The sequence below is a fragment of the Crocuta crocuta genome, unplaced genomic scaffold (genome assembly GCF_008692635.1).
Source record: "Crocuta crocuta isolate KB4526 unplaced genomic scaffold, BGI_CrCroc_1.0 scaffold28, whole genome shotgun sequence".
Lineage (NCBI taxonomy): Eukaryota > Metazoa > Chordata > Mammalia > Carnivora > Hyaenidae > Crocuta > Crocuta crocuta.
Window position 1 is genome coordinate 8,366,522 of NW_027533256.1, and position 13,551 is coordinate 8,380,072.

At 44.6% G+C, this 13,551-nt stretch overlaps 1 protein-coding gene and 1 long non-coding RNA gene across 2 annotated transcripts in view; one reads left to right on the forward strand and one right to left on the reverse strand.

Moving 5' to 3' along the window:
- The window catches only part of ANTXRL (ANTXR like), a 34,166-nt gene extending 33,460 nt beyond the window's left edge, over nucleotides 1–706 (reverse strand). The window contains exon 1 of the mRNA XM_077746460.1: nucleotides 249–706. Coding sequence (XP_077602586.1) covers nucleotides 249–523 — 275 coding nt within the window. The 5' untranslated portion in view covers nucleotides 524–706. The remainder of the gene's footprint in view (nucleotides 1–248) is intronic.
- A 119-nt stretch (nucleotides 707–825) lies between these two features.
- LOC144217012 (uncharacterized) lies at nucleotides 826–12,362 on the forward strand. Its single transcript, XR_013330817.1, has 2 exons — nucleotides 826–1,031; nucleotides 11,180–12,362. It is a non-coding gene; the product is annotated as an uncharacterized LOC144217012 (long non-coding RNA).
- The last annotated feature ends 1,189 nt before the right edge of the window (nucleotides 12,363–13,551 follow it).

A 13,551-nucleotide genomic window follows, 5' to 3' on the forward strand; every position in this document is an offset into this window, starting at 1 on the left:
ACCCTCTGGTGCTCTTTTTCCTCTCCAATGGGAAAAGTCCCAGAGAACAAATTTTGGAGGCATTCCTTCTGCCTCAGGAACAAGGTGGGGGGGAGTGGGGGGACACAGAAGTCCCTTGGTTCTGACCAAGGTTACCCTCCATCCCTTGGCTCACAGAAGCTGGCGTCCCCTTTGGCCACGACCTGCGCCTCTTGACTTCAGGGACCACACCACCCTGGGGCACTGGGTAGGGCAGGAGGAGCACTCACTTATCCAAGATGAAGTAAAGGTCATATGAGCTCTGGCAGGATTCCGATGTTTCTTTTACTCGGCTCTTATGGGAATAGTGGCCGCGAAAGTGGTGGACGGTTCCCCCATCTGGGCGGAGGTGGTGGTGGAGGGTTCTCCTGCTCGGAGCGAGGCCATGCAGGTCTTTGGAGCCCCAGACGCTGTGCTGCAAACTTCCGGCTTTCATCAGCGGAGGCCGCAGCACCAGTAGCAGGAAGAGCGCGGGGCCTGGCACGCCCAGGCCGTGGCCCCCCATTTTCCTGGCCGCCCTCCTGGAGCTGCTGCACGCGGCCACCTCGGGCGGCTGCCTTCGGGGACTCCGCCTTGGCTCCCTCCAGCACTTTTCCAAGGCCCACTTCAAGCCTCCACCTGCTACCTGCCCTTTGGGCAGAAGAGGCAAGCGGTTGGCTCTGGGGCAATGAGCCCAGTATCTCCTGGCCCTTCCCCCGCGCCCCTGGGGCAGAAGGCCTTGTTATGATGGACAGGAGGGTTGGCATGGTGACTTTGTGACCTGCGGCTCTGCTCAGTGTCCTGCCTGTTGACAACCCCAGGCAGGAGTCATTGGATCGTCGGATGGGGGGGATAAGGTGAGGCCTCCATTGTCTCTTATCCTAAACCCTCACAGATGGCCAGTAAAGTCTCCAAAACTCTGCCTTTTTATAACTCAAAGAAGGCAGCTGAACTGGCTTAGATGAGGACATCCCTGTGCGTGGCCAGGAGAGTGATAGCTGTGGGTTTGTCACATATGCCTTTATTATGTTGAGGTAGGTTCCTTCTATACCTAATTTGTTAAGAATTTTTATAATGAATAGGTGTTGGTTGAGTTTTGTCAAGTGCTTTTTTCTTCATCTGCTGAGATGATCCGATGATTTGTTTCATTCTATTAATGTGATGTATCATATATATTTATTTGTGTGTGGTGAACCCATCCTTGTATTCTGTGGATAAATCCAACTTGATCATGGTTAATGATTCTTTTAATGTGCTGCTTAATTTGTTTGCTAGTATTTTATGGAGAATTTTACATCTACTTTCTATATTTGCATACAAGGATATCAACTTGTAGTTTTCTTTCTTGGTAGTATCCTTTCTGGCTTTGGTATCAGGGTAATGCTGGCCTCATAAAATGACTTTGTATTTTCTCATCTTTGATTTTTTTGGAAGATTTGGAGAAAGACTGACATGAAGTCCTCTTTAAATATTTGGTAAAATTCACCAGGGAAGTCATCTGGTTCTGGACTTTTCTTTGTTGGGAGATTTTTGATTACTGATTCAATCTGTTTATTAGTAATTGGTCTGTTCAGTTTTTCTAACTTTTCTGATTTAATCTGGGTAGGTAGTATGTTTCTAAGAATTTTCCTATTTCTTCTAGGTTGTACAGTTTGTTGGTATATATTTATTCATAGTAGACTCTTATGATGCTTTGTATTTCTGTGGTATCAGTTGCAATGTCTCTTTTTTCACTTACAGTTTTAATGATTTGGGTCCTTTATCTTTTTTTCCTTAGTCTAGTTATAGGTTTGTCAGGTCATCTTTTCAAAGAACCAATTCCTAGGTATGTTAATTTTTCTATTGTTTTCCTTTTTTCTGTTTTATTTTTGTTCTAGACTTTATTTATTTATCTTCTGCTAACTTTGGGCTCAGTTTGTTCTTCTTTTTCTAGGTCCTTGAAGTGCAGAGTTTGGTTTATTTGAGATATTTCTTGTTTCTTAACGTAGGCATTTATTGCAGTGAAGTTCTCTCTTAGAACTGCTTTTGCTGCATAAGTTTTGGCTTGTTGTGTTTCCATTTTCACTTGTCTCAACATACTCTTAAATTGTCCTTTAAAAAAATTTTAAGTTTATTTATTTATTATGAGATAGAGACAGAGTAGCAGGGAGGGGCAGAAAGAAAGGGAGAGAGAATACTAAGCAGTTCTGTGCTGTCAGGATGGAGTCTCACATGGGGCTTGAACTCATGAACCATGAGATCATAATATGAGCTGAAACCAAGAGTCAGACACTTAACCAACTGAGCCACTCAGGTGCCCCTTAAATTATCTTTTTAATGTATTCCTTGATCTATTGGATTATTTAGGATGGTATTTAATTTCTATGTATTTGTGAGTTTTCTAAGTTTTCCTCCTGCCTTTGATTTTTAGTTTCTTACCATTGTGGTGAGAGAAGATGCTTGGTATAATTACAGTCTTCTTGAATTTGCTAAGATTTTGCTTTGTGGCCTAAAATATGGTCTATCCTAGAATTTGCTCCAAGGGCTCTTAAGAATTGTATTCTGTTATTTAAAGACAGAATATTCTGTATATATCTGTTGGGTCCATTTGGTCTACAGTCTTGTTCACATCCACTGTCTCCATATTGATTCTCTGATTGTTTAGAGTGGGGTATTATAGTTCCCAAATATTATTGTATTGATATTTACTTTTCCTTTTAGTTGTTAATTTTTGCTTTATATATTTAGGTGTTCCAAAGTGGGTGTCTAAATATTTACCATTATATTTTCTTGATATATTGACCACTTTATCATTAGATAATGACCTTCTCTGTCCCTTTTTACCATTTTTAGTTTGAAGTCTGTTTTGTCTGATATAAGTATAGCTACCTCTGTTTTTGGTTTTTTTGTTTGTTTGTTACAATTTGGTTGAAATATCTTTTACAATCCCCTCACTCTATGTGTATATTAAAGGCTAAAGTGAATCTCTTGTTCGTAGGATATCATTGGATCTTGGGTATTTTTTTAAATCAGTTCAGTGATCCTATGTGTTTTGTTTGGAACATTTAATCCATTTATGTTTAAAGTAATTATTGATAAGTAAGGACTTACTATTGCCATTGTGTCAATTGTTTGACTGTTTTGTAGATCCATTTTTCCTTGCTTCTTATCCTGCTATCTTTTTAAAAGTGCTTTGAGGGGCAGCTGGGTGGTTCAGTCAGTTAAGCATTAGCCTTTGGTTCAGGTCATGATCTAGTGGTTCGTGAGTTCAAGCCCCGCATTAAGCTCTGTGCTGACAGCTCAGAGCCTGGAGCCTGCTTTCAATTCTGTCTCTCTCTCTCTCTCTCTCTCTTACCCTTCCCTGCTCATGCTGTCTCTTTGTCTCTCAAAAATGAGTAACATTAAATTTTTTTTAATGTTTTGGTGTATTTTGGTATCAGTATACTTTGATTTCTTTATCACGTTATTTTGTGTAATTATTATAGGATTTTCCTTTGTGGTTATCATGAAGCTTACATAAAATCTATTAAAATTATAACATCCTATTTAAAACTGACAGCAACTTTACATTGACAACATTCCTAAACTTCACACTTTTGCTTCTCTTTCTCCTCACATTTTAAGTTCATGTTACATATATATTTATAATTATATTTATATTTATGTTTATATTTATAACATTGTGTATCTAATAACAGACTCTTGTAGCTATGGTTACTTGTACTTTGTTTGCTTTTTAACTTTTAAAGTAAGAAGCGAATTATGCACCATCATTACTATATTACAGAATCTAACTATGATTATATATTTACCATTACAAGTGAGTTTTACACTACCTTCTTATGTTTTTATGATATTAATTAACATATTTTTACTTTCACTCAAAGAACTCTCTTTTGTATTTTTTGTAAGTTAAATCTGCTAATGATAAACTCTCAGTTTTTATTTGTTTGGGAAAGTATTTCTCTATTTCTGAAGGACAGCTTCACCAGATATAGAATTCTTGGCTGACAGGATTTTTTTTTCTTACAATATTGTAAGAACACTTGGCTTAGTTATTTCCCCAAGTGAGACTGTGGGATGGATCTGCAGTTGCCTGGGTTCTCCGATCAAGTTTACTCTGGTTGTAACTGATACTATATGCAGTATTAGGTGGGGCTCTAAATTGTTTCCCTGCCCCGTATGACAGCAGAATAGGCCTCAGGGCCAGCATGGTTCATTGTTTGGGGACCTGAATTGGGAAAGACTATGCACTAAATTCCCCAGCCAGACAGGGTCACCGGTTTTGCTCTACAGATGGGGAAATCCATGGGCTGTGTTCTCTGTTTGAGTGCCACTATCACCAGGGCTCGTGGATGGCATTTGAAGTCTCCTGTGAATTCTGGTTAGATTCCCTGGTAGCGGAAGCTGGAAGTTATATTCAGCAATATGTGGGACTATGGATGAATTTCCTTGCCTGGGTAGAGCAGTGGAACCAGCTCCAAGACCATTAAGTCTTTATTTGTGCTCTTTGACCCAATCCAACTCAACCCTAAGTTCCATGGCAAAACATGTCTATAGCTTAGCTCTTCAGATGATCAGCTCTGTATACCAGAATATCTGCTCAAGTGTTGCTGGGCCAGGCAGTTTTCTGGTGTTCCAGGTAGGATTTCTGGTTAGGTGGGCAAGGAGCTATGCTCAGCAGTGTGTGGGGCTATGAATTAACTCCCTTGCCTGGACAGACTAGGAGGTCTGGCTCCCGCCTTCCAAGTGTTCCTGGCCAGGTTTTCTCGTCAGAAGGGGCTGGGAACTGCACTCAGAAAAGTGTATTGGGTGGGATGTGGGGAGGGACCATGGATTAGTTCCCTGACTAAGAAGAGTGTGGGAAGGCTCTAGCTCCAAGGCCAGAAGAGATCTTTGTGGTCTTAAAATAAGCTAACTTGCTCCCCAAGTTTTCTAGTTGAATGGTGCCTCTGGCTTTGCTCTGCAGACAATCAGCTCTGCCTGCTTTACTCTCTGCTCAAGTGCTGTTGGGCTATGCCGCTGCCAGGTGCTTTGGACAGGCCTTATGGCCAAGTGGGTCTGGGAGCTACACTCAGCAGTGGCCTGGGCTATGACTCCGATCCCATGCCTGGGTAGGAGCAGACCTGGGTACCTGGCTATCCAGAACATTTACTGAATGGCTGAAGAAGAGCAGGGGCTCAGGGCTGGTTTTCCCTTTCAGTTCTTCCAGGATTTTCTCTTCCTTATTTCTTATCTGCTCTGCATCCCTGGCCCAACTTTCACCAACAATTTCAGTTATGTGAGACTCTACTTCCATATTTCTTTTCTTTTATTATAGTAGAGAATTCTAGGTTTTTCAAGCCTGGCACAAAGGTTGCATACTCAGAAGCCATTCCATTTAATCTCAGCATTTCTATCTTCGCTAGTCCAACCCTCCATGGGGAGTTAAGTTCCCTGATATCTTTGAATTCTGTGAGGTCACAGACCTCACCAGTATCTGGCACAATGCTGCCATTTCACAACTGAGGCTTAGAAAAGGAAGAGAGGCAGGACAGCTCTAGAGCCTTGTAATAAACAACAACAACAACAACAATAAAACATGCACTTTTCATACCATGGGTGTGTGACAGTTCATTCCTCACAATGCAGCACTTCCTAGGTTGGTTGGTTAGCAGAACCCTGGTTGGTGGCCCAGGAGGGTTGGGCCCTGAGGGAGAAGTATCCCCTTTGATAGGGAAGGCTGGACATGGTCAGACACCCTATCAACATGGGGAGCTAAGTTTCAGAGTTTCAAAAAGCATCACTTCATGATCCCATGCCTTAGGGCTTATAAAAGGTTGGGCAGTCTGGGATTAAATTCCAGTTTCTTTCGTTGGAAAAACATGGGGTAGTACTAAAATATGTCTGTGTGGCTCAGGGGTTGTCTTGCTGAGCTCAGACTGAAAAGAACCAAAGATAAGAAAAGTCCTTTTCAGGACACATAATAGAGACACAAGGACAAGTAAATAGTGTCAGAGGGTGACAGCCCAGAATGAACTGAGGCTATTGAGGACAGTGGAGGGACAGTAAAGGGCCCCTTAAGACTGTATGGAGCAAGAAGAACAAGGGGTGCATACATCCACTGGAATGTCTGGCTGAGAACCACCCTCTAGTTGCAAAGGGCATGAGTAGGCACACGTAGGAAGAAGGGGTGAGGCAGCATCAAGCTGCTGTGCATGTGGTCTCCTGACCCAGAACTCACTGGCCAGGGCATGATGTGACCCCAGAGGTGACATCATGCATCTGCACAGGTCATCTGAGAGCTGGATCATAGGGGAGATGCATGGAGCCTGGAGCTGGATGAGCCCCAGAGTCTGACGTTGACCCTGGGAAAGGGCCTGTGAGTCCTTCTACAAGAAGAGATGAGCATCAGGAGCTGACACAGGCTCACTGGGGACAGGCCACATCAGGCACACATCACTTTTGGCTTTGAGAGGCTTCGATCTGGCAATGTCACAGACAGAGTGGACCAGTTATAGGGAGCCCCATACAGAGTTTTGTAGGACATTGTTTGCACTTGCCTGAGTGACCTTACCTCAGGACTGCTGATGTATGAGAGAGAGGTGACCCTTCGGGAGCTTGGTCATGCCAAAGGTCCCCAGCCAGTTCAGTACCCCCGTCTTCTCCTTTTCTTCTCCTTCCTCTTCCTCTTCCTTGTTCTTCTATCCTCATCTCTTCTTTTCCTCCTCCTCCTTGTATTATAATAAAATAATAATATCATCTCATTTTCTTCTCCTAATTACTATTATTATATATTCATCATATGATTTCTTCCTCCTCTTCTTGTTCCCATTAGTAAGACTTGGATACACCATAGATGGAGCTAGAAGTCATATGGATATCTAACACTGCAGTTGGCAGAATCCAGACCCACAAGGGTCTCAAGAACCTGGGAGGCTGTGTTTAGGAACATGGCATTTGGCAGGCTGGAGATGATGCACATGTGGTTTCCTTTCTGTGGTTGTTAGGAAAATTACATACAATGAAGCGAATTAAGCCTTCAGCATGTAGACACTTATGTAGTCAATAAACGGTGTCTTCTGTAAAGGAGACACCATTATTCCCATCTTTTCAATGAAGAAATCAAAGCATTGGCAGATTAAATAACTTGCCCAAGAGATAAGTAACAGCCAGTGAGTGGGGAGACAAGTTGCAGTCATATTTCAAAGATCTTTTGGGCTTCTTACAAAGAGCAAAATTTTGCCCAGACCCCATGCATCCAAGTCGTTCATGACTGATAAAGATCAAGCTGTGGGGAGTGGGGCACATCCATGTCTGCACCCATACACACTAAGGTGCTTTGTCCTGGTGGGAAGAGTATAGATATATTTCCTACAGTGGAGCAATGGTCAGAAAGTAACAAACTCTCTTGTTGATAAGCAACACTTTTAACTCCTTTGGACCATAAACCAAGACTCAGTTTATACATCCAATTCAGTACACAAAGAGCTCTTAACATTCTTGGGTCTCAGGGGCTTTAGAGGTTGGGGTGGGAGTGACAAAGTAGTTCTGGAGAGTACCTGGACAGAGGAAGGGAGCAGTGACAGCATTCTGGAGGATGGCTGGGAGCATATGGGTGAGGGGTGTTGGCACCATGAGCAGCAGCTATGGAGAGGGAAGTACTTCTGGCTGGCTGTAAGACAGATGTTTGAGCCACAGGGCAACTGCCCACAGAGGGTATTCATTAAGGTGAAGTTGAGGCATCGACCCAGCAGGGAAGAGAAGAGAGAGATGGTCACTGCGAATACACTGGAGTTGGGACCAGAAAGCTGTGGTGGCCTTGGCTCAAGAGACTCAGGCTCATGACCCATCAGGATCCACATGTTAGGACCTTGATGATGCCCTTCCTCTCCCTGGGTGCTGGCCTCCAGGCTAGACTGTTATTTCAAAGCTCAGGGAGTTGAGCTCTGGCTGTTGGGAGTCTGCCCTGTCTCCTCTAGGCAGTCCCAGTGTTCTGACTGGACTCCCTCTGCTTTGGTATTGAACTTGTCTGCTCCTCCCTGGACTGGGAACCTAGGAACAAGTACAAAGCCTGACTGCCACAGCAGCACAAACCTTGCCCAGGCTCCCCTCCCTCAGTGAATGTGTGCTGAAGGCTTAAGTCCTCACCACAACGCTCAGGGGGAGGGAGATTCAAGGTGCTGCTCTGCCCACTTATAAACAGAGGAAGGGTCAGGAGCCAGGGAACCCTGGGAATGCAGGTCCAGACGTGGAAAAGGCAGGAAGGGGATTATTCCTGGACCCTCTGGAAGGAGAGCGGTTCTGGCGAGAACTGGATTTCTGCTCAGGAAAACCCATTTCACGCTGCCAGCCTCCAGAATGGTGAGGACTCTGGGACTAAAAACCTGTTGTTTTCAGCTACCAAGTTGGTGACACTTTGTTAGAGCAGCACAGGAAAGTAGTGCACTTGCCCAACCAAGGACCCACAATGTGAGCCTTCATGCAAAACACTGGAGGAAAGAACAGACTTAGCCCTGAGAGCATACCCCATTTAGGATTCATGCTGAGTGTTTGGAGGTGTGCACACCATTCCCCTGCCGGCTCCCATTTGTGCTGTGCATGTACTGCAGGTGGCTCAGGCCACGGGCAGGGTTTCATCCACAGAGGAGGCAGGCAGACTCAGGAAGCAGGAGAGGGAATACCTGTTCTGACCCAGCTGTCTATTGCCCGAGGGGCCTGGGTAGCCTTTGACCCTGTGTTTTTCTCTGGAAGATACAGATCATGATGCTAGGGATACAGCACGGATGAGATTAAGGCAGCAGATGTGAAAGAGCTATGTTAAGGACACATGTGGTGACAGGCCAGTTAATGACAATACTGTGCATACGGAGTGACCTAAGGATAGGGATGGAGCTGTTGCTATGGCATCGAGGTGCTTCTATGCCCCACTTAGGCCAGGCCCCTTGTCCTGGCTTCTGCAGTACCCCACTCCCCTGTTGTGTCTGCTGTCACGGTTCTTACATGTCCCCATTTGTGGCCCATCTCACTCTTCCCTGTGGTCTTTGGTCTCGAGTTCCAGTGGCCACAACCAGCTGTTAGGGCAGCCTGCAGATGAAGATGCACCGGCTCCAGCACAAGGAGAAAAGGCTTCTCCCGGGTGAGGGAGTGCATGTCCTGTGGCACAGACTTGTGGCTGAGTGGGGTCCTGTGTCTGAGCACTTGTCAAACCAATAATGTCACAGCCAGACTCAAGGTGGAACTGAAGAGAAGCCATAGAGAACAGGATGGGGAAGCTTCACATCCATGCTGTGTCCCCGATCTGGCATCTCCCAGGAACAGAGAAGGATGGAGGGGACTTGGGGATGCCTGGTGCTACAGCTGTTTGTCATTTTTAACATGGGTCTGTTCAGGCCTCTATTCAGTGTGGATGCTGTAAGCGCTTATGGGCTATATGCAACAATGACTGCACTGCTGTGGGATTTATTTTCCCCCAAATAATCTGTTCTTCCCTTTGCAAGTGTGCTGATGCTAACCTTATAGCAAGGGTGCTGTGCTCCACCCAGAACAGGCTGCACAGAAAAGCCTTTACTTCAAAGAAGGCCAGTGGGGGAGGGGGCTGGCAGGTGCAAAGAAAGTCGGGTAAAAGGTGGTTCCTGATGCACTGTCAGCCTGACATCAGAGGTTCCATCCCTCTCTGCTATGGCTCTCTCCTCTGAACAGCTCCAGGACCACCCTGGGGCCATGGGCACACATCTACAAGGGCCATCCGCATATCACACAATAGCTATAAGACACAGTTTCCTCTCCAAGTTTCCCTGGGTTATGATCCTTTCTCAGCTGCTTCTCAGGCCCTGAAAAGTTGATTTAGAAAAGCACTAAATGTTTCACACTCTATGTGAAGGGAAAGGAGCCTCGTTCCTATTGTGTCTGACCACAGGCAAATCATTCAGTATCTTGGTACCTGTTTTCCCATCCTTAAAATGGGGCGAAGATCTTCAACATGGTGATTGTGGAAGCCATGTCCATCCTTCCTGTCTTCCTTGGTAACAAAGACCTGATTTTGCTGGGGGAGGCAATGCACTCAGCTGTAAAATGACATTTCCAAGTCTCCCTTGCTGATCAAGAGGGCCATGTAAATCAACTCTGGACAGTGAAAGGAAGATGGGGTTGTTGGGCAGTGATTTGTAGAAAGCCCCTGTGTCTTTTCTCCATGTTTCTCCCTGGAATGTGAATTTGATAGCTGGAGCTCCAGAAGCAATCTTGTAAGCATGAAGGCAAATCGAGAGCCTGGACTATTAAAGAATAGGTAGGTTTCTTGAAAGGCTGTGCCGTGGGGCTTAGGATGCAGGCAATCTAAGAACCACTAAGTTTCCATTTGTCAGTTTCTGCCCAGGCTGTTCTGTCTCTGTGGAGTGCCTTCCTTTATCTGGCTTGCCTAGGGGACTCCTAACCACCTTTCAAAACTGACTTTTCAGGCTTTCCGTGTTCTAAACCCCAAAGCCTGGAGGAATTGCTTGGCCCTTTTCTCTTCTTGGAAGGACTTCTGATTTTTACTCTCTGGACTTCTTATCAATCAGTTCTCAGCTTAAATGTACTGTTACTGGGATTCTGCTCCAGCAACCAGGCACTGGGCATATTCATGACTTTCAAGTCTCTAGGCAGTGTTTGTCACTACCTGGTATTCTTCAAAAGAAATACATGACATGGACCCTACCCCCTCTTCATGACAGGGGTAGCCTTCTTCTGGCTAACCTCTGTCTCCCAGCACCTGACATGGAAGAAATTTTTGCTGAAATAATGGATATGGTTCAATCTGTGAATATGAACTTCTGTGATTTCCTTCCTCTGGTTTAATGCTTACCAAGACATCTAAGCTTAAATAAATATTTATTTGTATTTTATTCTATTATTACAAGTAAAGCTTTTTATTTATTTTTTAATTTTTTTTTTTTATTTCTGAGAGAGAGACACACAGCATGAGTGGAGAGGGTCAGAGAGAGAGAGGGAGATACAGAATCAGAAGCAGGCTCCAGGCTCTGAGCTAGCTGTCAGCACAGAGCCCAACGTGGGGCCCGAACCCATGAACCATGAGATCATGACCTGAGCCGAAGTCGGACACTTAACTGACTGAGCCACCCAGGTGCCCCCAAGTAAAGCTTTTTAAATATTTAACTTTCAGAAGGTACTTGGAATTTATATTAGTATGTTGTTAAATGTGCTTTAATTTGTGTTTTTTCCCAAGAGCTTGCCAAATTAAAAAAAAATCATGTTACAGAAAAGACCTCAAAGAGCCAAAGGAATCTTAAAAAAGAAAACCAAAGCTGGAGGCATCACAATTCCTCACCTCAAGCTGTATTACAAAGCTGTAATCATCAAGACAGTATGGTACTGGCATGAAAAGAGACACATAGATCGATGGAACAGAACAGAGAACCCAGAAATGAACCCACAAATGTATGGCCAATTAATCTTTGAAAAAGCAGGAAAGAATATCCAACAGAAAAAAGAGTCTCTTCAGCAAATTGTGTTGGGGAAACTGGACAGTGAGTGACATGCAGAAGAATGAACCTGGACCACTTTCTTACACCACACACAAAAATAAACTAAAAATGGGTGAAAGACCTAAACATAAGACAGGAAGCCATCAAAATCCTACAGGAGAAAAATGCAACACCTCTTTGACATTGGCCACAGAAATTTCTTACTAGACATGTCTCCAGAGAAGCAAGGGAAACAGAATTAAAAATGAACTATTGGGACCTAATCAAGATAAAAAGCTTTTGCACAGCAAAGGAAACAATCAGCAAAACTAAAAGGCAACTGATAGAATGTCATTTGCAAATGACATATCAGATAAAGGGTGAGTATCCGAAACCTATAAAGAATTTATCAAACTCAACGCCCAAAAACCAAATAATCCAGTGAAGAAATGGGCAAAAGACACGAACAGACACTTTTCCAAAGAAGACATCCAGATGGCCAACCGACACATGAAAAAATGCTCAACATCACTCATCATCAGGGAAATACAATCAAAACCACAATAAGATACCACCTCACACATGTCAGAATGGCTAGAATTAACAATTTAGGAAACAACAGATGTTGGCCAGGGTGCAGAAAAAGAGGAACCCTTTTGCACTGCTGGTGGTAATGCACACAGGCATAGCCACTCTAAGTTTAGAGATGCATTTAAACCAGTTTGAACAAATTCCCTAAACATGCTCATTACAATTATAGTAAAGCAGAGCTAAGACCATGAGTTGCTCTGGGAAAAGCTGACAATGTGGACTAGGTTTTCACATTCTCAAATCTTTTATAGCAGTGAGTGAACATCTGTGGTTTCATTATAGGTCAATTGACTTGCATTACATGTGTGCATGGGTGTGTTGATATTAAAAAGAGATTGGGATCTTTTATCTTTATTTCAGGCTCCTTTATTTCTACTTATTTATTCCCAACATGACCAGATTATTCTAGACCTAGAAACTGCTGTGAGACCTGATTACATCAAGAGATGGCTGTGGGGCACCTGTGCTGAGGCCCGTCCTCTCCCCCACGCCTGAGTCCACCTCTGGGAGCTGCAGGCTGGATCTTCACATGGAATGCTGGGAGAAGAGGGGGGCCCATTGTGGTGGGGGGAACCCAAAGGGCCGCAGAGCCCCTGAGTCTGTGGTACAAGTGTCACGGGCTGAGTGAAGGGGTCTGGAGGTAGAGGGGAGTCTCCTTCCTCCTGCCTCTCGACCATTTGATGATCTAAGCCAGTGACCAATTACTTCTTACATCAGTTGGGTGCTGCGTAGTGCAGGGACTAATCTTGGATCCCCTGAAAATGGTTGGTTGCTAGCCCTAATCTCCATGCTTTGAGCACGGGCTCCACTATGGCATTTCCTGCTACTTCATGGGGAATGTGTACATGTGTGTGCATGTCCTTGTACATGCTTGGGTGTGTGTGCGTGTGTGCGTGTGTGTATGAGTTTTGGGTCAGGGTGAGGGTAGGGCTGTGAACTTCTCAAAGTTCACTGGCTTGACAGACAGCTGTCAAGTTCAGTCTTCCTGGAGAGGTGCAGCCATGTCCCAGCTTTGTCACACCCCCTCCCTGATGGAGCTCCCTCCATGTTGTGGGCAAGGACGGAGGACTCAGGAGCTCCTTGGGAAGAATACATCATTAGGCCAATCTGTATCCAGGTTCTAATCGTTCCATGGAAAAACTCTTTCTCAGCAAACATACATGAGCTCATATTTACAAGGTCTGTTATCAGCATATTATAAAAATAAGATAGTCACATTCACAATTGTTTGCACATCTAAACACTGCACTATGGACAGAAGTATATCCCAGATGTTTCCCTATGACTCTGACAGCATGACATGGGCATCGTAACATGGACTTGGATGTGAACCTTCTGGGGGTCATTACCTGCCCTGCCACACCCCTCCACAGCCGGGTCACAGTGAGTCCATCACTAAAATTCAGGGGCTCAGTTTCCACAGCTGTGACATGCAGAGAAGGGACAACCTTGCTGGAAGAAGGTCAGCCACACTGGCAGTGAGGTGCCAGCTCCTGGTACTGACCCTCAGGCTTCGGGGCAGGTGGCTGACTGTGCGGGGTCT